This window comes from Stegodyphus dumicola, chromosome 9, assembly GCF_044657685.1.
Source record: "Stegodyphus dumicola isolate Sdum_Otavi_A_Nest chromosome 9, ASM4465768v1".
Lineage (NCBI taxonomy): Eukaryota > Metazoa > Arthropoda > Arachnida > Araneae > Eresidae > Stegodyphus > Stegodyphus dumicola.
Window position 1 is genome coordinate 83902571 of NC_140776.1, and position 26347 is coordinate 83928917.

General features: G+C 30.7%; 1 protein-coding gene across 1 annotated transcript in view; it reads left to right on the forward strand.

Moving 5' to 3' along the window:
- The window catches only part of LOC146995396 (cullin-5-like), a 201130-nt gene that overhangs the window by 112182 nt on the left and 62601 nt on the right, over window positions 1-26347 (forward strand). The window contains exons 11-16 of the mRNA XM_085823109.1: window positions 3760-3891; window positions 3998-4118; window positions 9591-9763; window positions 14409-14570; window positions 18231-18349; window positions 25642-25765. Coding sequence (XP_085679235.1) covers window positions 3760-3891; window positions 3998-4118; window positions 9591-9763; window positions 14409-14570; window positions 18231-18349; window positions 25642-25765 — 831 coding nt within the window. The remainder of the gene's footprint in view (window positions 1-3759; window positions 3892-3997; window positions 4119-9590; window positions 9764-14408; window positions 14571-18230; window positions 18350-25641; window positions 25766-26347) is intronic.

Sequence of the window (26347 nt, forward strand, 5' to 3'; positions counted from 1 at the left end):
TCCACAATTTGTTTGCAAGCAACGTTTTGAAAGAAAAATTTAAAAAAAAAAAAAAAAAAATCAAACCATTTTTCTCGTTTCAATGAATAATTTGTGGCCTCAAATTTTTACTGCAAAACATTTGTTTTTCTTCAATTCTTTATTTAAATTATTTTGAAAATGTGTAAACACCCTCTTTATTATTCAGTAATGAATATTTAAGTTACCACCAATTAATATTACCATATAATATGATTAATATCTGTTAAAAGTATCAGTTATTGAATTATGTCATCAGTCATTCCTAATTAAATAATTAGAACTAAAACTGGCATGTTTTTTTTGGGGGGGGGGTACTCAAAAACATAATATTGTCCATTTTGCCATTCTGACGAAGTTTTCATTTAATTTTTTAAAAAATAAAAATTTTTTGTGTGATCTGTTTTATAGAAAAAGTAAATATTCAAGAATCAATTATATTACACATAGTTTGGATAATTTTACTGTTATAAAAAATATGCATTAACTTTTATAAAGATAAGAATTTAAAAAAAAATTAAAACTTTTATGTTGGTTGAAAACATGGGAAAAAAGTAGATCCAAAATTGTAAATATTGTCCATTTTGCCATCCTGATGAAGTTTTCATTTCATTGTTTAAAAAATATGAAATTTTTTTTGATCTGTTTTATAGAAAAACTAAATATTCAAGAATCAATTGTATTACACATATTTTGGATAATTTTACTGTTATCAAAAATATGCATTCATTTTTATAGAGATAAGAATTTTTAAAACAATTTAAACTTTTATGTTGGTTGAAAACATATATATAAAAAAAAAGTAGATCCAAAATTGTATGTATTAGATACATTTTGATTCTTCTGTCATATGATCTAAAACTGGTGTCTCCAAACATTTTAGCCAGTAGGCCATATTGGCTCTTTCACAAAGCTACGATCCAGTTAATTCATCATACCACTGTAATGAACAGCATTTATAATGAACAGCATTTATGAGGAACAGCATACATGTTTTTAAATGAGGGAGTGAGATTTTTGTGATTGGATTTATGTGCTATGATCTTATGAAAAGTCTTGTTTTTTAGACATTTATGCAGTTTCACCTAATATAAATTTCTTAAAGCTGTTTTTAAACATTTTCAAAAATATATTTTTGTCCCAGAATATTACAGATTTCTTTATGTACTTTACTTTTCAGTAGTTTTATCTCCCCATTGTCACAATTTATCAGTGTATTTTATTTACACTTTTCTCTGAGGCAAACTTTCTCTCATAAGTATTTTATATTTTGGGTAAGTTTTGTGTGAAAAAAACATCTCCAAGATTAAAATAAATTACTACATAAAAAGAACAAAAATTAAGTTTTAAATAAAATCACTACTGAAAATTTCTATGAACCGACCTAGCATAGTACTATAAAAGTTAGAAAGATAACACACGAAACCTTTAAGTAAGTGCGAAGTATTGTAATTGTAAAAAATTTAGGACATCATGTTTTAATGAAAATATCCATTTTGACCTCTCTTCAATCTATTTAAATGATTTTTTGTGTGACATCTGTACGCACGCACAGAATAAAGAGACTCTTTCCCCCAAAATGGATTTAGGAGAGATTTTTTTCATGATGTCTGTACGTATGTATCTTGCAAAATTCAAAAACAAGTAGTCTTAAATTCTCTATATGGCACTGCTATAACATTTAGTTGTGCACCTCCCTTTTTGATTGCAATCTGCTGCATCAAAAGTCTCTCTCTCTCTATATATATATATGTATATATATACCCACTCTGTTACCTGGCTCGATGAGCTCATTTTTTTTATTCTTATATGTTTGTAAATTGTGCATCTTTTTCCTTTAAAAGTCACTGAATTATGGTGTTCTTGTATTTCGGGTCAGGTTTTTATTACTTTAGTTAATCTGCATGCAATAATTGTAGAATTATCAACAATTTAAAAGTTGTTTAAGTGCTACGAAGCCTAATGAATGCGCCATTTGTTTACAATTTAAACTCTTGCTTTGTTTGAAGTTGTTTTGAGTTTTTATGTATTTTTGCCTTGTCGCAAAGTGAGTGAGAAATATATCTCTAATGGAATTCAAGGAAATAAGTTTAAATGAAATGCAGCAAAAAATGTGTATAATTTAAAGGACATATGAGGAGGTCATGCATGTCCATGTGAGATTTTTTATATATACAGTGTTACAGTATTTCACTCATTGTAAATTTAGAAATGTTTGTATAATATGTTTTACAAAGAATGTGCATGATAGGCAATGTATTTCTGGATTGGCTGTTATACGAAACAGTTATTGCATATTCTATTTGTAATTTAAAATTTTATAACATTATTTTAAAGAAATCCCTAGTGGTCCAGATCGTTAGTGCTCACGGGCCAGATTTGGCCCTCAGGCCATAGTTTGGAGACCCATGATCTAAAAGAGAGCTGACCTAGTCCATGCTACTGGTGGATTGTGATCATGCTTAATCATTAGCCTTACGTATTACATTGTTATTTGTATTTTTCTTATACATCAATCGATAATATCACCTAGTCAAAAGCATATCATCATGTTCTTAACTCTCCAAACATTACAGATTTTGAAGCATTAGAAATTTCAGAGTTTTCCGAAATGTCATAAATATATTTTCTTTCTTATAATTCTAGAATGACTCTCTCACTTTGTACCTCGAATCCTTTCCTTCCAATACACATGCAATCCAAAATTAGATTCATCTGGCAGAAAATTTCAGTTATAATAAGTGGTAAAGCCATCCTTGAATATGGAATTTTACATCCATAACTCTGAAGGGTTAAAATGATTAGACAGCATCTAGAATGAACATTTCACATTTTTTATGCATTGTGTAATGCTCTTCTTTTTGGAAATCACTTTTTATATGCTTAACTTCAATAATTTTTTTAATCTATTTTATGTTTTTCTTCCAACCAGAGCAGTTTATTGTTCCAAGTAAGATTATTCCTTAAGTTCTCTGCAAGTTGTAGGAAAACTGTTGTATGGCTTGCTGTTGAGATTTGTGGAGGAAGCCATTCTTTCCTTCCTAAAACTATTTTGTTTACATTTCCTTTTGATTCATTAATCTGTACAAACCCATGTATACTAACTCTCAATGCTTACTATCTTTTATTTCCAAAAATCATAAGAGGAAAAATATTTAGATCTTATAGATTTATCTCTTTACAAGTTTATAAACTTTTATAAAAAATATGTTTTATGTGTCCATGAAATATCTTTTAATTATGCATATTTTCTTTTCTGTAATTATTAGAAAAATTATGTTCAATAAAAGTATTGTTTCTGCTAGATTTATGTACTATAATGAAACAATAATAAGTTTGTGTGTTAGCATTCTGATTGTAGGTGTAGGCATCTGTACAGTTAATCCAAATGCTTTATTTAATTGAAATTTTACATGCTGCATATATAAATATTTTTAGGTAGAGTCTTGAAATTTCACTTTTAAGGTTGATGTAGGTAATAAAAAAAGATAATTTTTAAAAGATAATAAAAAATGAAAAGTTTACCAACAGTAAGGCCCCTGCAGGCTAATTTATTAATTAAAGATATTATCAGAACTTAATATTATCAGATTTGTAGAAATGGTTTCCTGGTTTTTAAATATTGATTACTCTGAACTAATATTTGAAGCAGAAAGATGCTTAAAGCCGATTGAAATGATACTGTTGTTAAAATTAAAATTCATATGTACACATGTTCATCTCTCCGATTTATTTCTTCAGCTTTTAGTTTTGAAGTATGTTCAAAATAAGGATATTTTCATGAGGTATTACAAATCTCATCTCACAAGACGTCTCATTCTCGAGTCTTCAGCTGACAGTGAGAAAGACAAAATTATGGTTGAATGGTTAAGAGTAAGTAAAGTTTTAAATTTTTATCTTGATATGAGTTTTATAATATATAAAATTCTGCTTATTATTAACCTTTATTTATTTATTTATTTATCCCCTCACACCAAAGGATGTTGGTATGCCTGCTGATTATGTAAACAAATTAGCAAGGATGTTTCAAGATGTAAACATTAACAAAGATGTTAATCAGCACTTTAAAGATCTTCATCGAAATAGTGGTTCTTGGGTTGGTAAGTTACAAATTTTTGTCACTTTTTTAAGGTGATAAGGTGCTTTATATCCATGCTTCTTAACATTTTATGTGTACTCCTTAGGAATATGTCTGTAATTCGTCTACTTTTTATATGGTTATATAAAATAATAATGTGTATTGTATTAATGGGAATGTTATATATAATTATACCAGTATCCATTTTGAACAATCAGCTATTAAGAATGGTCATTATAGTAATAGGCCTCGTATATTTCAAATAGGTAAAATTTTATTGTTAATTTGTTTCTGGTGAATTTTGGCTCAGGGAGGGAGGAGAAAACAATTACAGACATAATGAGTATTATGCTTAAAATAAACATAAAAAAGTTTGTATCACCAATTTATCATTAATGACATTGAGTTGTCAAACTTAAATGCATTTACTTGAGACATCACTACCAAAATGGGTTAGAGCTTATTTCTTTAGCAACAGACAGCTATAGATGTCCTATTAAGAGATATTCTTGTGGTAGACAGACAGAATGTGCACACACACATGATACGTTTTTTATTTGCACATCTAAAATATGTATATCCAGAAATATATAAAATTTTCATCATGGTAGCTTCTGTAATTTTAACATTCCTATACATTAAAAACTGGCTTATCATTTAATTCTGTTTTATGTATGAAGATACTGTTCAAGAAATAATTTTATTAAACAGTAAGACTGAAAATTTGGTCAGACTTTTTGAATTAATCTTTCTATAATTTTTCATTAAAGAAACATTGATTTTTTTTATATGGCTGGTTAAAAGAGCTAAAGAAAAGAAATGTCTTATTCATTTACTGCTTGTGAATGGTACAGCAATATCAGAAACCCTTGGGATTGGGGCATGACACAGCAGTCAGTTCCCATACATATGATGCCACATTGCTTGTAGCATTACCTACTGTTTGCAAAGTGGCTTTCGTTCTGTTTTCTTTAATGGTTTATAGCAGGGGTTCTCAACCAGTGGTACACGTACCACTGGTGGTATGCAAGAGAAAAATAGGGGGTATGCAAAGAAGCTAAGTATTTTTAACTATTAAATTCAAAAATTAAAACCCCAACATCCTAGTTGAGTTTTTTTTCTCTAACACTTGTAAATTTATGCAAGAGTGGTGGTGTAGTAGTATTTTGTAGTGGTGGTACTAAAGGTTTTCAATTTTTGTTTAGATGGTACGCACTCATCAAAAGGTTGAGAACCGCTGGTTTATAGTAGAGACCAGGGGTTGGCCTGTGAGCCAAATCTGACCTGCAGCCTGCTTTAATACAGCCCATAGCTTAATATTGTATTTAAATAAAAAAATTTTAATGCAGCTGCCAGTAATTGGGTTGAGAAGTTCTAAAAAATAACTATTGGGATCACATCTTTGCATTTATAATCTGCCGTTGCCATAGAACAAATGTTGCCAGTTTTCTCAATTTTTCTTTAGTAGTACATGTTGTATTGTTTGTCATGTCTTTTGGTGTTTAGTGATTATCAGCACTCTGTGTTGTTTTATTATTTTCATTTTATTTTACTTATTACCAACTACTCTCATTTCACTCTCAAGACCTTGGAAAAGTGGAGGTAAAAGGTGGAAAGTGAAATTTGATAGTTGTGGTATTAAAGCAGAATGAATATTTGGCTATGAAATTAAATGATAAAGTATTGTGTTTATTGCATAATATAATAGCTCTGTGAAAAGCGTAGTTCCTTCTGTGAAATATATATCCTTACCAAACTAAGCACTCAAAACAATATTTAAAGTTCACAGAAAATGAATGATTGTTAAAACTGGAATGTTTAAAATAGAGTGCTTCATTACAATATGATTTATTTGCAAAATTAAAAATTTATAATGAAGCAGTAAGTAACTTACGAACAACTCATTTATAAGCTGCCAAAAAAGGAAAAAAAAAATCGGAAGGCCTTCAGATTTTACTTTACGCCCAAAGAAGCTTTTTTTTAACGTTTTCTGTGTTACCTGTATTTGCTAAATATCATGTTCGTGAAGAACTTGAACCATTAAATTCAGTTTAATGGTTCAAGTTCAATTCAGTTTAATGGCAGTATTGCAAAATAATTTTGAAATGAGTATATCTTTGGAATTTCTGATACACAGTCTCATGCCCTGGAGATAAAATTTTTTCCCCCATACAGTGTTGCCATTGCTTGCTTCGAAATCATTGAGTTTGTTAATACAAAGTTCGTTAAAGTTTTACAAAGTATGAAATAGATAATAAAACAAATTCCAAATTCGGGCTTCCAGATGCCCATATTCAGGTGGAAACTTCTGTTATTCAAAATTTGATGGCTCTAGGTATCGTTGTTTTATCATAGTGCAAGAAACATATATACATTTATGCAAATTCTTCATTATTTAATTTCTTTAAATATAATACAGGGCTCTAATATTTTGTGGTAGCAATTTGAAAAGTAAACTGACTTCAACGTAAAAGGCCAAAAGGCTAATGCCCTGTGGGATAAAAAGAGATAAAAAAGATAAGAAAAAGGAAAAAAAATATGTTTTGATGATGAATTTATTAAATCATGTTTGTTTGTGATAGCTGAAGAAATGTGCCCAGAGGAAATGCATTTGTTTTGATCTGCCAGCCATTCGACGAGAACTGTTAAAAGAGTTGAGCACATTATTAACTGCATTAATAGTCAATTAAAAGACAAAGCAAAAATTTTCATTTTTGTTGGCTGTTGATGTATTGAAAGACTTTAGTGACACAACCAGATTGCTGCTGTTTATTCAAGGAATCAATATTGAGGTGACCTAAGAATTAGCTTCTGTGAATGATCTGCATGGAACAATTACTGGGAAAGATATCTTCAGGGAAGTTGAGAAAACACTAACACAGTTTGTAGTGAAATGAGTTAAAATGTATCACAATTGATGTAGGATGGGAAAGTATTAGTTGGATAATTGTGAAGAAGCTAAATGTTAAACATATCTGGGTAAAATCCTTGTATTATTTATTTGCGTACTGTTTGCGAGAAACACTTCAATCTGTCATGTCTCATTGAACTAGTTGTGTAAGCTATTTTATTCACTTTCATCATCAGTTTCATGATTTTTTTATTAAAGCTAACAAAGTGAAAGGTTATGATTTGCTCTACCATACAGTAGTTTGATGTGTTAGCAATGGAAAATTTTTCTTTGAGACTTTTGAAATAATTGAAATTTTTCGAAATGAGAAAAAGTGTCCAACCACTATTATAGAACATTGAATAACTATAGAAATTATGATTTCTTACAGATATCGTGGGATAGTTTAACAAATTTAACTTCAAGTTACAAGGAAAGGCTTGTAATTTAAAGTTAAATTTATTAATTTAACTGTTTGTTATTTTTTCTAATTTAAGTTAAATTTGTTATTCATTTCACGTATGGCCCAACAGCGGCCGAGCGGTAAAGTCGCTGAACACTGGTAGTTCGGTCCAAGGTTCGAATCCCGCGAACGGGCTGGCTGCATGGGTGTTTTTGTGGTTTTCTCCATATATAATGTATATACGAGCCAATCTACCCTTAGAAAGTCCTCCATGAAGGTATCCCTCTCCTTAGGCAGCCCTAGTGTGCTTATATTAGCCCTAGTGTGCTTTACCATAATTAAATACAGCACAATACACCATTTCACCTATGAGCATAACTGCTATGCTCACATGTGAAATGAATTCTGTCTGTCTTATTGCTGAAAAATCACGTTAAATGAGTTTAATTGTTTTCCATACTGTAAAAGTGTGGAATCTCCATTCCCCCAAAATTTGTGACAGGTACATTTTGTGAACATAAGTTACAACAATGTTTTTTGGATCTTTTGCAAGCGCAAAGACATCTCCATATTTTAAAATCCATTTGCTTGTGCAACTGAGGACCTTCAAATGCAAGTGATTGATCTGCAGAATGATGATATGCTAAAAATGATGGTTGAAGAAATGGATCTAACTCAGTTATATAAATACCTTTCAGATGATAAATATGATCATAGGGAAACAGACTTCAGTACTGAAGATCCCGAGTTCAAATCCTGAAGAAGGCATGGATGGAAATTATCTGTCTTCTCATAGAAGGTAACAGTGTCTGCCTATTAGATGCCTCCGTAATAAAATGACCACCACTTCTGGCCTTAGTAGTGGCAAAACCCTAAAAATGGCTCGTACCCGCCATTAAAAAAAAAGAGAAAATCATATTAATGTCAATTTATATCTGTATTTGGGATTACTTACCAATGTGAAAGGAAATTTTCAAAAATGAAGTGTGTATAGTCGCAGCTCAGATCATTATTAACAGTTGGCAGTACTAACTTGGAAGTACTAACTTCGAACTTCAATATGATAAAGTATTATCTTGAAAAAAACAATTGTATTCATCACATTAGTATAAAATTTTAACTTATTCCATTATATATTTATTAATAAACAAAATTATTTTATTTATTTATGAATTTTTTTAGGGGGGTGGTGTAAATATTAGCAAAATGTGCATAACTATAAAAATATCACTTCCTAAAAAATGTTTTAAACTTTTTTTTTGAAGCCTACCCAGCCCAAAATTTTTGTGATCTGGCCCCTTGTTTTTTTTTTGAAAGTTTGCCAATCTCTGGTATAGATTGTAATAGTTCACTGAACAATGTGCATGGATTCATGAATGGTGTGCATCCATCTTTTCTGATGAATCATGATTTTTCATACAGCCGCATGATAGTCATGTTTGTATTGGAACTGATTGTTGGAGTCATTTTACATTATCATATCAACTGAGCACCTGTAATTATGGTATGGGATGTGCTACAAGTCCCATTTGCATCTGTTATACATACCTAGTACTTTTTTTAGCCAATATTACATTGAAGAGATGTTAGAGCTTCCAATAGACCTAAATGTTGAGATCACTTGTGGAGTCAGCTACCAGCAAAGTAATATGTGATTGCATGCTTCACACATTTTGTGACATTGTTTCAACAGATAGCATTTTCCATATCTTTTTTAGGCAGTATGTTCAGGATATTTTTATGGATTTAAAACATCTGCTCTGTCATTGGCCAGAGGCTTGGGCAAAAATAACCACTAATAACTACAACAGATGGACTTTGGCAAAGTGTTAATGCTTCATGGATGCAATATCTTTAGTTGATACCCAGGTTTAACTCCACTGTATGCCAAGTCACATAGCAGCAGTTATTGCTACCCATAATGATTATTCACAGTACTGAACTTTAGGTGTTCTGAAATGCCAAACAGCATGCAAGTTTAATCATATCATCCATGTAATTAATTTATAAAATAAATACGAGTTTTTATTTTATATGCATTATGTCACTTTCAAATCCAGCAGTTTATTTTTGTGCCTTTTTTCATGAGTTAGTTCCTGATATCAATTTATTCCACTTGTTTTCTTTATTAATAATTTTTTAAAAATATTTTTTTATAATTTTTTGTATTATTGTTCTTTTCTTCATAATACATTTTATAGGTTCTTTCAATGTGAAAATTCTTAATGCTGGTGCTTGGGCTAGAGGAAGTGAACGGATACAAGTATCATTGCCTCTAGAATTTGAAGATTTTATTCCTGAAGTAGAAGAATTTTATAGACAAAAACACAGTGGTCGTAAACTTCAGTGGTATCATCACATGTCAAATGGCACTGTAAGACTTTATTTTTTCTCCTAGTTGTATATATACAACTTTCTCACATTTACTCTGATTAGGAACAGGGATTCTAAAACTTATTTAGTTTTGTACCACATAAATAAGAATAATATATATATATATATATATATATACACCATTATGTACCAACATAAATATGAGAAAGTTACATATTATGTACCAGTATATGGGCCACTTTGTATTCATTTTGACCATTCATTTAAATCTTTTGTGTAAAAATTTTGCTATAAAAATAATGTAATATACCATAGTTTTTGATAAATCCTGCTTTAGAATATTGCTATTATACCAAGACTGTGCATAAATTAGAACAATATATTAGTCATAACATGTGTTACTTTTAAAATTTGTCAAGTCTATCGACTATTAAAAATATGAAAATAACAAATAATGGTATTTTAGCATATAAATATATTATAATATATTGGAGAGTTCAGACTATCTTCCATAACTGTTAATATTCAGAATGATAATTAATTCTTGTTGGTAAGTGAATAAGCACAAATGCAAGTATCATAACAGAATAATTTTATAAATGTAACTTACAGAATGTGAATTTAGAAAAACCTACATATAACAATTTACTTTACATTACAATTAACGATTTACTTAAGATTATAAAGTCACAGTGATGGTCATAAATAGCATTATGGAGAAATATCTTTTTAATTGTATTATTGCATTGGCAGAACTCAAGTCATATTGATGGTAATAAGTAGCATTGTGGAGAAAGTTAAACTTCCTAGTGTTCTTGCTTTGGCAGAGAGAAGATTCAATCTTCTGTCATGTGTGAATGATAATTTTACTGAGAAGTCTCCCATACCAACACCTCCTAGAACTAACTCGAGGCCACGGCGCGTTTCCCAAGAGGAGGTGTGACGTCAGTGTCAGTAGGGATTGTATTTCATTTAACTCTCCCCACCCAGGACTGTGGTGGGTGGATTTCCGGAGTTTTGATGGTCACTTGGTCAGAAATCGTCCATAAGAACAGTCGACATTTTCTTTCTTTTTTCAGATATTTCTATATTATAAGTATTCCACTTTATTATTTGTTTTTCAAATTTTTGATATGGTTTACACATGCTGTGTACCTAACTGTAAAGGGAAATATCCAAATGGTCCAAAAGTACAGGTTTCTTTTTTCCGAAAGAGAAAGAATTCTTAAATAAATGAATAAAGGCGATTCATAGAAGCAATTTCAAGCCAAAAATATTTTCGAAGGTAAGTTGCATTTTTTTTTTTTTTTTCCCTTTAATGAATAAGTTTATACTTATCTGTGCTTTAAAAAGTGCTTCTGTGTTAAGTATGTTATAATTATCATAAACTAAAGCGAGTACATACATTTATAGAAAGTAAACATATTTAATCTTATTGTAAGTCTAATAGTGATTATATAAGTATGATGATTAATTTAATTTATAGCAGATAGTACTGTTTATCATCATGCTAATCGTTCAATCTATAGCAGATTGCATTCTTTATCGTCATGCTAGTCAATTTGTAGTAAATAGCATCATTTACCAAGTTAAGTAAATTAAACAAATGTGTGACTTAAAAGTAGGATTAGATTAAATGTAGGATTAATAAAAATTCAAAATGGTAAATACATTTTGTATGTTGCAAAATGCTTGCATTTAAATATCTCGATACATTTGTCACAGGAACAGCGTATTTATTAAAATCCGAAGACCTTGAAAAATCTTGATAATATATCTGTAACTAATACCAATTTTGTTTCTGATGTTAATGCGAAAAAATACGCTATTTAAATTTTTGTGAGTTCATGCCTGATATTCTTAAAATTCACTTAATATAACATAAATCATTAAATATGAAGTTTTACAAAATCTTGTATTTAATTCTAGTTTAGATAATTAAATCCGATTATAACAATCTTTGCATGCAAGTGTTTCGTATTTTTTGTAAGTAAATAATTAAATTTATGCAACACTTTATTTGACAAAAGAATTTTCTATCTAATTAGACATTATTCTTCAAAACTAGTACCTGTTTCACTTTATACAATTAATAGATAAGTATGATTTTCTTTCTATTAGTCGTGAATAAACATTAACTTATATTATTTAGTAGAATAAACAAACCAAAATATGAATTTTTACCTGCTACAGGGAATGTATGCATTTCTATATATTTGCACGCATTAAAATTTACGAAATTCTGAGTTTCATTTATTTTTTGTCAAAGGTATTCATTATGTATTCCCTCTTCATTTACTTGTATAGTGCAATATCAATGCAACTTTTCTATGTGTATATGTTAAAGTTCATGAAATTTTTTTATTGTGTTTTGATTTTTAAATTTAATTACTTCATATATATATATATATATATATATATATATATATATATATATATGTTAAAAATCCTAAAATTCTCTTTCTTCATCCCAAATATATTATTTTAAATTGTATATTTTGTATAGCAGTATGTCGAAGCAATTTTTTTTTTTCCGAAAGAAATCGAATATATTGTCATACATATATACGCATGCATATACATACGTATGGAAATAAAAATGTATGGCATGATATTTCATAAAGACTACAATTTAAGTTCTTTCTAAAGATAGAAATGTAGTCTTTATGAAATATTATGCCATACATTTTTATTTGATGAAATGCAGTCTGTGATTAAAAAAAAAAAAAAAAAAAAGCAATATTTATTGTTTCCCGTTTACAGACAGTTTTGAATAATTTTGAATTGACTGTAAAGACAATTTCGATGATTTTCTTCTTTTCCTTTATTGGAACAATCCTTCCTCTTTTTAGTTGACTGATTGAAAATAAACATATACATGTTATCTAAAGTATTTCTGTATAAATTGTTTCGAATTGTAATGTATAATTTAGTGCATCCTAAGGGCATTATATGTTAGTAATTTTATTCGGCAGTAATAATGCAATGATAGTTGTGTTTTTCATTTGTTGTGTTCTACATCCCAGTTTAGGATTTGTTACATTTGCCTTCCACACAATAGTGCTAAATCATGTTATAAAATTTCCCTGTAAAGATCAGAGGTTAGCTATTTAGATCTATATCAGACCTCTATCAGAGATTTGATATTTGCCATTTAAAATGCAAAATAATATGCAATTCTCTCTGTGCACCTAATGTCTCAAATAATTATAAAAACTTATTTAAATCATTGCAAGCTTAGCGTTATTTGTTTCAAACATGAGTATTTATTATTATTCGGCAACATATGTCAAAAATAAGATATATTACTTATACTTATCAAAGATGTTTATTAGTCAAGGCATAAATTGTTGTAAGTATAATTAATATGACCCTTTTCTGTAAAATTTCTAACAAATTAAAGATATAAAATCAGTTTTCCATAACAGAATCATAAGACTTTAAGGATTCAATATGTGAAACTTAACCAATAATGAGAATAAAATGAGTATGGGCAACACCTCCTAGAACTAACTCAAGGCCACGGCGCGCAGTTCGTGACGTCACTGCAGTAGGGATACTTTCGTCCTCGCCAACTTTAAGGGTGCCTTCTTAAATATCCATTTGAAAGGCTTATATAAAAATTGAAATTTTTATATTTAATTCTCATCGTTTATAAATCTGGAAAATACCTTGCTTTCATTAGAATGTGAAGAACCGAGATTTTTATTTTTAGAATGTTTTCGATACGAATAAGTAGAAATTTTAATTCCATTAAAAGTTATTACTGATGTTACTAAATTGCCATATTAAAACAATAAACATCTCTGATTAATTATATTTGTTTTCAACTAATGATTTTATGTTGCTACATGATTCCAGGTAAATTAGCTTCATAATTTAAATCAGTTAGAATTTATCTCAATTTTTTAGGATCTATATCCTGCCTTCATGTCTTAAATTGTCTTTCTGTTTAATTATTGCGTAAAAATAAAATTCCGATTCATTAAGTGTGAAGTTTCTTTCGTTAACAAGAGTTTCTCAGCGCTTAAATTTAGTAACATCAGTAATAACTTTTAATGGAATTAAAATTTCTAGTTATTCGTATCAAAAACATTCTAAAAATAAAAATCTCGGTTCTTCACATTCTAATGAAAGCAAGGTATTTTCCAGATTTATAAACGATGAGAATTAAATATAAAAATTTCAATTTTTATATAAGCCTTTCAAATGGATATTTAAGAAGGCACCCTTAAAGTTGGCGAGGACGAAAGTATCCCTACTGCAGTGACGTCACGAACTGCGCGCCGTGGCCTTGAGTTAGTTCTAGGAGGTGTTGCCCATACTCATTTTATTCTCATTATTGGTTAAGTTTCACATATTGAATCCTTAAAGTCTTATGATTCTGTTATGGAAAACTGATTTTATATCTTTAATTTGTTAGAAATTTTACAGAAAAGTGTTTACTTATTTCAAATGAGATGTTCCCACTTGGAAAATAGATAGATCCCATTATAACATAAAAGACACCCATCAAGATAATATTCCATTTGAAAAATGCTGTTGAAATCTTGAATTAAAATTTTAAAAGCAAAAATTTGTCTTTAAAAAATCATTAAAAACATCATCAGAATGTTTTTCCTGTATTTCTATTATTATCAGTGAACTTCTTTTGTTCCTTATTTTATTTTATTTATTTTAAATAGATCACTTTTAACAATGCTCTTGGAAAATTTGATTTAGATGTAACTGCATTCCAAATGGCAGTTCTGTTTGCTTGGAATCAACGACCGCATGACAGAATAACATTTGAAAATCTACGATTGGCTACAGAACTTTCTGACGCTGAATTAAGAAGAACGTTATGGGTAGGTTTTATTCGTTTTTATTGCTTTTTTTTAATTTACTCATTTTCTTAAGTTTTGAAAATGGATGGATATAGGTTTATTAGTTAACACTACTGAACATAAATATATTTCCATCAATTAAAATCTACAACCACATGAGATTTTCATTAATTAAAGTGCACGTGAGGAAAAACTGTTAGAAAAATAAAAATTATATAAAAAAATATAAAATTATATAAAAAATTTTCCTATAAAATTTTAATAATCTTAAAGCTTTTTTTCTTAATTTGAAATGAGGACAACTTCTCTTGTTATTGTGTATCACTTTCATTAATAAGATTCATTCAGAGTATAAATTGATATTTATAGATTAATTAGTAAATGTGTAATTATAATCTATGTGCAGGTATGGTAGAATCACTTAAAACATTATTAGTATTGTTATATCAAGCTTGGATTTGATATTTGTAATGCAAAATGTTATTAAGAGACATACTTCTATACTTTACCCTTCATTTTTTCATATCTATTAGTGCTGATTCTGAAATGTATTAAAACTTGAGTGTAGTATTTGATTTGTTAATTTGATTCCTTAACTTTGTAATGAGTATTAATATATGATTTTTCTAAATTTTATTTTTAACTTTGAAAACAGAAATGCAAAAAGAAAGGATATCTCAATGCTTAGAAAAAAGAGTTCAGGGTGATTTTCTGAAACCAGCTTCTGTATATAACTCTGTTAATTTATACTTGTTAATATGGCAAGTAATGCCATTGAGGATGAAAAATACAGTCTGAATAAGAAATTATCTGTTTGCATATTGCTGAGAAGTAAGATTTAAAATTCAACACACTGACTATGATAAAAGTTGCATTGAGAGAAAGAAGGGGGAAAAAAAGTAGTTGTACTTCTGAAAATAAATTCCAAATTTAAAGAATAATATTAAGGAATTACATGAAACTATACTGAAGAACAAGCTGAAATACTGAAATATACATATACCTGCAAAGTACAAAAATATTAAATAATTCATTGAAAATATGTTGTTAAAAATGATAGTACTTGAGTAAGTTAAAAATGGTGGCCAGTTTATTTTGCTCTCATATTAACTCTTCAGATTGTTGATGTGTAATAATGAATGAGTCAATGCAAATGAATATAACTGAAGAATAAAGATGGATCTGCATAGATAAAATTAGACAGGACTATCATAATAACATGATATTCATTAATTTACAGAGTTATTTCTGTAAACATTTCGCTTAAAGGTATTTCTATAATAAGTAAATAAACATTTGTACTAGTTTTTTAGGAGAAAAATGAGAATATTAGGCATTTAAAATTAAGTATTAGAGAAGTTTATTTCACTAGCCCAGTAACTCTAACCAGTAACCCAGTCAAAGTCAGCAAAATTTATTGCAAATATCCAGACTAAGGTAATTTGATAGATGAAATATAACTTGTTGTAAACATTTCCTTAAATTCAGTATGACGAATTTTGTTTATAAAATGAAAATCATTGATGTATGTGGTATTTGAATATTTTTGTTTGCATTTCTGAGTTTCCTGATATTGTTCTGACTATTATTATTGTAATAATATCACAGTATCACAGTGATAGTAACTGTCAAATTGTGACAACTTATCTGTTGCACTGAGAGTTTATGAAATCTCACGTGTACACTGAAAATGAAAGGCATTTATGAGGAGGGATTAGGAAGAAGTAAGGAACTAATGTTTGTTAGCAAAAGAAATCATAATTGTTTTGAATATTTTGTAAAGTAATTAATTGAACTTTATGAATTGGTTTGACAAACTCTGTTATTTTCAATTAATCATAAAATAAGCAAAGTATCAAAGACAATCATCATTTGTTAAAAATCATTGTCTCTAGATGAATATTTATAAATATCAATATATGCTAGGCATTATTGTTAGATTGTGAAAAATGAAGAATGAGATATATATTGATGCAGAGTTGTTGCTTTGTAGGTCTTTTGTGGATGTGGGAGCAATTGCTATGTTGAATCTTCCCCTGTGTAGAAATTTCATGCATTCTTCAAATGCATGCTACTGAATTCATGCATTATGTTTAGATCTGTCACTGCAATGGCTGTCATTTATGTGTTAAAAAGACAGCGACATAATCTGCATGGATTTGGTGATTAAATCTCATTTCTTTCTCTTTTTCTTTTCTGCATTTATTGAAGCTTGACTTGATCCAAGAGACCGCAGTAGTAGGTTGCGTTGATGGTCTGACGTCCGTGTAAGAAATCTACCAGTAGGACAGCCCTTCAATCCCCAAAACCATGGCCAACATTTTCCCCGCAGACATCGAGTTTTGGTTCGTACTTGCATGCTTTGATTCGGGGGTGTAATGATGCACCCATGTCTCATCACTGGTGGCAATTTTATGCAAAGCTTCCCCTTCTTCTTCAAAACGAGTTCGAAGCAGTTGAGAAATGCAAACTCTTGTGGCTTTTTGATTGTCATTCAGCAACCTTTGGAACCCAATGTGCTGAGATTTTTCTGAAGCCCAAATGCTTTCTGATGATTGATTGGGCACTTTCATAGCTGACACCAAGTTCTTCTGAAATTTGAAGCGATGGGAAACGTCGATCCCATTCGCTAAGCTCACGAACACGTGCAATGTTTTCATTAGTCACACTCGTGCGAGGATGACGGGGATGTGCTTGATTCGCAACACGTTCACGGCCTTGCTTAAATTGGTTGCACCAAACCTTCACTTTTGACCATGAAAGCGTAGCTTCCTCGAACTGGGCAAGCAGTCTGCGGTAAATTTCGGCTGGTTTCATGTTTTCACAGACGAACAGAGAACTTTATAATTATGTTTTCACAGAGAAACTTTATGTGTTGCTCCAGAGAGATGGGCACACTCATTGTAAGGGCACTTAAGCACTGGACAAGCTGGCTGATGTGGTTTCCCTACTCTAGGTATCCCCACCTAACGACTACAAATGCCCAATCACACACAAATACCCTTCCCCACTCTCAGCCAATAAAGGCTCGTTTATATATGATCGACCTGCATACCTCATTAATTCTTTTAGAGTTGATCGATTTATTTATACACTTTGTGTCGCCACCATTTATTGCTCTATTAAGTGAAATAAGACCAGACATAAAGAAATTGATCTGTCTTAAAAAGGCCCGAATTTCACAGTAAATTGTAGAATTGAAGTATTATAACTTGAATTTTGATAATTAAATGGTTATTAATTTTTAATCTAATATTTTTTATGTGTGCATATTTAATATGAATAGCTCATAGGTTGTACAAATGGCAATATATATGTATATATTTTAATATTTCTTTTGAGAAATTAAACTGGTAAGTTTTTAAATTTTTGTTTAAATGGTATGAGTTAGATGAAAGGTTGAGAACCACTGCTCCAGAGCATGTAGATAAGAAGTCCTGTTGTGCTACTATATCAGTGCAATAGGAAAAAGGTCTGATATTCTTCGATTGTTGAAGTAAAAAAAAAAAAAGAAAGATGCTGTTAAAATCTTTGTAAATTCAATTTATAACATTTATGCTGCTGGAATTTTTAACATTTTGTTAAGTATACCATAATAAATGCAAGTAAGTGCTTTTGTCATATTGTGTGATTCAAAAATGGAAAAAAAAAATATACTGATGAAATTTTTTCTGATATTAGTCCTTAGTTTCCTATCCTAAATTGAAGCGACAAGTTTTATTGTATTTCCCTGAGACTAAGTCACCTAAAGATTTTGATGAGAGTACTGTATTTTGGGTCAATCAAGAATTTTCATTAATGTAAGTCTGTATTTTATATTTGTACTTTTATGTGCAATTTTGAAATTATGAATTTTGTGTGGAATATTGGGTGATATATATAGAGTTGTAAATTTATTTACTTATTACAATATTATTTACAATATTATTATTTAATATTACAATATTATTTAAAACACTTATGTTTCCAATTTAGGTCTTCCTTAGAAATTCCTGTAATATTGAAAAAACTTTTGAAGCATTAAAATTGAATGTATTACTTATACAGAAAGTAAAGTAATGAATATTTATTTTGAAGAATTAACACACACACACACAAAACAAAACAAAACAAAAACTTGTGAGCCTATATTGTTTTATTTTAAGACTTATTAAATAAAAAAATCTATTAAATTGAGTGGAGTTAAAAATTTGCTGAAGTTTTAAAAACATATAAAGAAGTGAAATATGTATAAGCTGCAATTAGTTAAAAAATGATGTGCAAATTAAACATGAGCATTCTATTCTTAATACGAGGGTTGGAACTTTAATAGTGGCAACACAGCTGAAAAAATGCTACGCAACAAAACCGAAGAATATCACGTATACCACACGTAAACTACATACCTACCTTACCTCTCAGCAAAAAGACTCGTCCTGCCTACGTCACACGCATGCGGAGTGACGCAAAGAATGGATCCTTGTATTAGCTCGCGGTCTAAAGTAAGTGTTGTCAAGATGTTTTCAAAACAAGAACAACGTTGTTGGATAAAAATTAAATGTGCCAGAGGTCATACAGCACGACAGTGTCATCAAGAAGCTTGCGGGGAATCTGCATTGCCTTACAGAACCATAGCAAGATGGGTGAAAGCATTCAATGAAGGACGCCAAAACGTGGCAGACATGCTGCGGCCAGGTCGTCCGAGTGTCAGCGATGCAGACGTGCAAGCTGTTGACGCACTAGTGGACAGTGATTGCCGCCAAACGGTTCATCAGCTGGCTGGACAAACAGGATTAGCGCATATGACTGTGTTGCACATTCTGAAGGAATGCCTGTCCATAAGAAAAATTGCTTCACGATGGGTTCCACATCACTTGACGGAAATGCAGAAATGGCTACGATACAATGCTGCCAGAACCCACCTGGAGCGCTATGAGCGCAAAGGAGATGCTTTTTTACGGCATATCATTACACTGGATGAGACTTGGGCGCGATCGTACCAGCCAGAACTGAAACGCCAATCAAACGAATGGTGTCATCACAGGTCACCACGACATTCGAAATTTCGTCAGAACCCCAGCAATGTGAAAGTTATGGTGATTATCATGTTCAACTATGATGGTGTCATTCTAACACATACCGTTCCCCCACAGCAGACCGTCACTGCGCAGTATTACTGCTCATTTTTGGATCACAATCTCCGACCAGCTTTGAGAAAAAAACGGCGACACTTTCTGCAGAACGCTCCTCTCATTTTGCGTGACAATGCTTGGCCGCATGCAGCGCAAGCTGTGACTGATTTGTTCAAGCGATGGGGCTGGGAAGTGCTTTACCATCCACCATACTCCCCAGATCTAAGCCCATGTGACTATGGCTTAATTCCTAAGGTGAAGGAACCACTTCGTGGCACTTGCTTCCAAACTGTTCCTGAGATTTTTGCGGCAGTAAACCGGTCCATTCAAACTATTAACAAAACAGGCGCTGCTACAGGTATTCTGCGACTTCCACATCGTTGGAAACGGGTTGTACACAATGCTGGCGACTATATTGAAGGACTGTAAAACATGGTGACATGAATCACTTTTGTATTCCTTGTAAATAAATAGTTGCCACTATTAAAGTTCCAACCCTCATATTATTTTAATCTGGTTGATTAAAATCACTGTATATTGGAGTTTTGTTACTGGTTTAATTCCCAGTGGAACAGGATGTGTAAGCTTTTACATTGTTTTCTCCATGTGTAGTAAAATATGTGCGAATTTCCTTTAAATTTGTTCATGTTAATATGTCTTCTAACCTGGAGTAAATGATGTTTTATTATGATTAAGCATTTATTTGTCTGCTTTTCTAGATTAGTGCATAAAAATATTTAACTGATTAAAAATGATAGCTTCCTTTCTTATTATGTATATGAAATTAAATTGAAAACTACTTATTTTATGTTCCATAAAGATTATCCATCATGGTCTACAATACTGGCACAACTTGAAAAATAACAAGCTTTGAGTTGTGACCATTTTCAGTATTGTAAAATTATCTTTGCAGCAGCACTGGCACATATTTTAGCTCAATACTGTTATAATAAATGACAGCAATGTGTATGTGTTGCATTCCTTGGTATCAAACATATCAAAATTTTACTGCATAAATATTTATCATGGCACTGTATACTTCAACGACATTTCTGTATCAAAAGTAAGAGAGCAATCACAGGATTACTTCGTTTTGAAGATTTCTTTTAAAGAAATAGATTTTGAAGGTGAAAAGACAGCAGGTGTAGGAAAAATCTCCAGTCCTTTCAGGAAGCATTATTGGAAAAACTTATTATAAACTACTTGCAAGAATATATGGAGATTATCTATGGAGAAATTTGACAGTCTATACTGTTTTATAGCCAGCAGTGCAATAGGAAGTTCTTCTTTAGCATTTTGCAGCAATCTAAAATTTTAACAATAAAAATGCATTCTATTTTGATACTTATGTAGGCTGCTGTTGGAAAATCGTTCACTCTTTTATATCCTGTTTACTGATGTAGAACTAAAACCAAGGAAAACCCAACCAAGAACCAAGGAAAATATTAAGAATGCCATTTTGTAATTTTGTAACACCTGTCACAATATGGTAACATTATTAATAAAATTCAGTTTATTGTTTTCGAATTTTGTGTATGAGCCATGAACTTCGAGAACAATTCAATATAATATTAAAAAATTTGATAAAAATTTTTTTACTAACATTATTTCATAAAAAATTTGATAATTTTTTTAAATTTTATGATCTTTTAGTAATGCTTATTTCTTAATCTGACAATTAAGTGTACGATTCTTGCATTTCAGAACCAAGGAAAACTTTAGGCATGCTTATCTCAATACTTCATGTTTTGAGTTGTACTAATATTGCAGCTCATGAATGATACATAGCTATATTAAGCAGCAGCTTTGTTAATAATATTTATCTGTAGACCTAACATAGCTCTATATTTTTACAATATGACTTTAAAGAAGTTTAGAAGTATTTTTTAATAATATCCATTTTTGTATAGATATAATGCTATTGCTATTTTATATCTATAAGGTGAACTTAAAGGGCAATTTTTCATTTATCTCCTCCCTGAATATAAACATTACAGTGTTGTATTAGCAAATTAACTTTCAAAATAATAATTATTGATATATGTGTTATGTGAAATTAGTAACACAACAACCTTGAGTCCGGAGTAGAGTTATATACAAGATTTCAATTGATTTCAAGGGCAAACAAATACAGGTCCCTCTTTGTGAGGAGCAAAGAAATCTGCAGGACTGGAAAGCAGTGGGCATAATTTTACAGTGGACATTTATACTCCACAGTGTTATTAATGTTATTTCTAATAGCAGAATGTCTTCTCTGATGGCAAGCAGAAAATTTTGTAAAGGCTTTGACCATGAGAGAAAATCTTGGGTCAATGGAAACTGATCTCAAATAATTGAGTTCATTAGCAGACAAAGGTTCTGCAGAACAAAATTTGAAAGCATGAAATGTATAATAGTAAAAAGAAGCCATTTTTTGCTTAGCCAGGTGACATGGTTTTAGCATAGGGCAGTAAACAAACAGAAATCCTGGATCAATGCAAACTGATCTCAAATAATTGAGTTTATTAGCAAGCAGAGCTTCTGAAGAACAAACTTCATGAACATGAAATACATAATAGTAAAAAGAAGCCATTTTTTCTTAGCTAAGTGACAGGGTTTAGCAGGGGGGTGAACAAATATAAAAGTGTTTAGTAAACAGTAGTGTCAAAATCAGATTCATTGCGAATTATAAGAATATCAAAGAAGGGAAGGGAGTTGTTAGATTAAAAAGTGAACTAGATAGCTGGATCAATCAAATTCATAACAGATAAAATTTGGGATAAATCTTCTTTATTACCATGAAAAAGTGTGAAAGTGTCGTCTATGTACAAATCCAGAAATGAAAAGAAAATTTCTGAAATAATCTCACTTCAAAATAGTGCGCGTAAATGTCAACAAGTACAGGGCTGAGAGGATTACCCATGGCTCTCTCAATTTGGTGATAATATTAACTTTGGAAAACAAAGTGTTTTGTATTCAAAGAGATTTTTACTAAGAGAAATTAACTCTTCAATTTTAGTGTGTGTAAAATGGAATTCTTGAAGCCTGATTTCAAGACAATTTGTGCTCCTTTGACTGAAACATAAGTAAACAGTGATTTCACATCAAAGGAAACTACAATGGAATGCAGGAGAGAAAAATCTTTAAGTATCTCAATGACTTCAAAAGAACTTTTTACAGTGTGAATATTATTAGAAAGTAATGGAGAAAATCTGGAAACTAAATATTTAGCCAAAGGATGCTGTTCCGTAAATGGAAACAATAGGTCAAGACGGAACTCCAATTTTATGGACTTTGGGAAGAGTATGGAACCTAGCACTGTTAGCAATAGGTGGAATAAAAGATTTTTTTAAATTGAATTGGGATGATAGGAGAAGACTGAACAACTGTTTTTACTTTTGTGAGATCAGAATTTGAAAGAATTTTGGCTTTCATTTATCAGTTTCGAGACTCTGTATGTGTTTTTGTCCATAACAATAATCTGTTAGTTCTTATCAGCTTTAAAAATTATAATGTTAGCATTAGAGTGAATTTCACTTAAGGCCTTCATTTTCTTTCGCTTAAGATTTGAAACAAATGATCTGTTATTAAAATCCATGTTGTAAGTAATTGAGTATTGGATTGTGTCCTTCTGTGTTTCTGAAGTTTTAGAGAATTTAAAAGTTTTTTCAATAGCAGTGATGATTTGAGGAGTTGAAGGTTTAGATGTTTTTTAAAAGTTGAAGTTATATTTTAATATTTTCATATTATCTTCTGAAAGATTAATATTAGAGATATTAATGATGGGATTAGGATTTGCAGTGGGAAGGTTAAGAAGGTGGGTGGGACTAGCTGATAGGGGTGAAAGCTTTTGGAATATAGAAACAAGGACACTTTTATGGCCTAGACAAGTGGTATCAGTTCTAGATCAAGATTTACAATCAAAAGAAGGGAAATTAAAAGTAGAATTGGCAGTTTTTAAATGAAGGTAATATAATCCAAATTCAATTTTAGCCAAACCTGAGTTTCTTATCATGTAATGAAGAGCTGACAGTTTGAATTTATGCATAATTTTTGTATTGTGAACAGAAGATTTAAGACTACATTTGACTTGTATAAATTTGGGAATGATACAAACTTGTATAATTTAGCACATGTAATTGTAAATTTGCACATGTGCAAACTTGTGTATATTTCAGAGTGAATTGTTCAGAAAGCTTCTTCAATTGGTAAATTAGATTTTCTTGAAACTCCATAAACTGAAAGATTTTTCCCCCTCTGTGTTCCATTACGGTTCAATGTCACTGCTTAACTACTATTCCAGTTGAAGGAATACTAAATTGTCTTTGAAACTAGGCTTTGAGAATTCCTTTCACAGTTACTGAAACCAAGAGTTAATTTCTGTTACTAAAATCTCAAGAGTTCAACGAACTTTTTTTCCAAAGTGATTATTATCGCCAAATTCAGCAATTAGCTATGGGCAATCCCCTCAGTCTTGTACTTGCTAATATTTACATGCACTATTCTGAAGTCAGATTATTTCAGAAACTACCTTTTTGTCTCTGGATTCGCTACGTAGATGACACTATCACACTTTCTGATGGTAATAAAGATTTATCCCAAATTATGTCTGTTATGAATTTGTCTAATCCAACTATCCAGTTCACTTTTGAATTCGAATCTGAGAATTCCCTACCTTCCTTGATATTGTTATAATTCACAGTGAATCTGATTTCAGTATTACTGTTTACCATAAACATTTTTCTGTTTGTTTACCACCCCATGCTAAGCCATGTCACTGGCTAAGCAAAAAATGGCTTCTTCTTAGTATTATGTATTTTGTGCTCTCGAAGTTTGTTCTTCAGAACCTCTGCTTGCTAATGAACTCAATTATTTGAGATCAGTTTCAATTGATCCAGGATTTTCTCCCGTGGTAATCACTCTCTCCTGTGGTAAACACTTTTTTGTTTGTTTACTACCCTGTGCTAAACCATGTCACCTGGCTAAGCAAAAAATAGCTTCCTTTTACTTATGTATTTTGTGCTTGTATTATATTACATATTATGTAAGCAAAAAATGGCTTCTTTTAATGATTATTCGTAAGTTTGCTCTTCAGAACCTGTGCTTGCTAATGAACTCAATTATTGGAGATCAAGTTTCCATTGATCCAGGATTTTCTACTGTGGTCAAAGCCTTAAAAGATTTTCTGATTGCCATCAGAGAAGACATTCTGCTATTAGAAAATAACATTAATAGCCTTCTTGTGTTTCCATTTTATCCTTTTGTCAGTTTTAAAATTGCATGGATTCTTCAGAAGTTCAATTTGTCTAATCCAACTATCCAGTCATTTTCTTGCCTATCAATAAAAATCCATGGTTTAACTCTTAAAGATTACATTTCTAACTTTAATTTTTTTTGAATTTATAGCATATCATGTCAGTGCGGTTTGAGATGCATCAGCCAATTTAAAAGAGTGTTAAAGTTTCGTATCGAGGAACACCAATCTTATGTCCGAAAAGGCAAAATTAAAAAATCTTTGATAACTAATCTTTGTTGGGAATGTAATAATAATTTTGATTTTGCGTCTGCAAAAATCATTTAAAAAGCTTCTTCAATTCGTGAATTGGATTTACTTGAAGTTTTTCGCAAAGTTAGTCACAAAAGTTTATCTGAACCTAAAAGTCCAATCCAGTCATTCCTACAACTTTTAAAATTCTACTAATTTAATTTTTTAATTTCATTAATATTTTGGCCAAAGATGGCACTACCTTCTCATTTGCTTCTTTGTGGAGTATAAATATGACCGTAAAGCCCACTGCTTTCCAGTCTTGCAGATTTCTTTGCTCCTGATGAAGAGGGACCTGTACCAGTTTGCCCTTGAAATAGCTTGAGATCTTATACCTAAATCTATGCCAAACACGAGGTTGTTGCATTACTAGTTTCGTGTTTCACTTAGTGTGTTTCTTTTTCATTTCCATATGTGTTATATTCTAAGTTACAGCTAAACTTTTAATATTTTACAGGAAAAATAAAAAACCTCAGAAGAGAGGTAAAGTTAATTTAATTGGAAGACTTCAGTTATCAACAGAAAGAAGTGAACAAGAAGAAAATGAACGCATAGTACTACTTCGAACACTCAGAACTCAGGTTAATGTTTCTTTCAACTATTAACCTATTCTAAATTTTATGCTACATGTTTGTAATTACTGTAAATATATTGATTTTTTATTGTTGTTATCTAAAGTATAAATTTTCAAAAGGTTATTCACAAAAATAGTGAGCTTGTTAGCAAAAACTCCTGTATAGAAATAACTATGCATGTTATTATTGTCAGAAGTACGTATCACATATGAAAAGTCTAAATAAATAAGTATGAAATGCTGGACTAATCTTTTCCTCTTTAAGGTTAGGTTAGATTATTTGAATATGGGAAAGTATGCAAGAACTGTTTGCCTAAGAGGAGGAATTCCTTTATAGAAACTTACTAAGGGAAGTTGGCTTGCTTTTGCATTACATGAGGGGGGGAACTCACCAAAGCTGACCATTCAGCCATCTCGTTTGCATAGATTTGAACCTCGGTCAAACTCTCAGCATTTTTTTTTAACCATTCGGCTACTAGTGTGGGTGCTTACTTTGACACTTTTTACGATGTGTGGCAGCAAACTCATCATGGATCTACAATTTTAAGAGATAATGTAGCATTCTGAATCAAATAACCTCTTTTTCTGT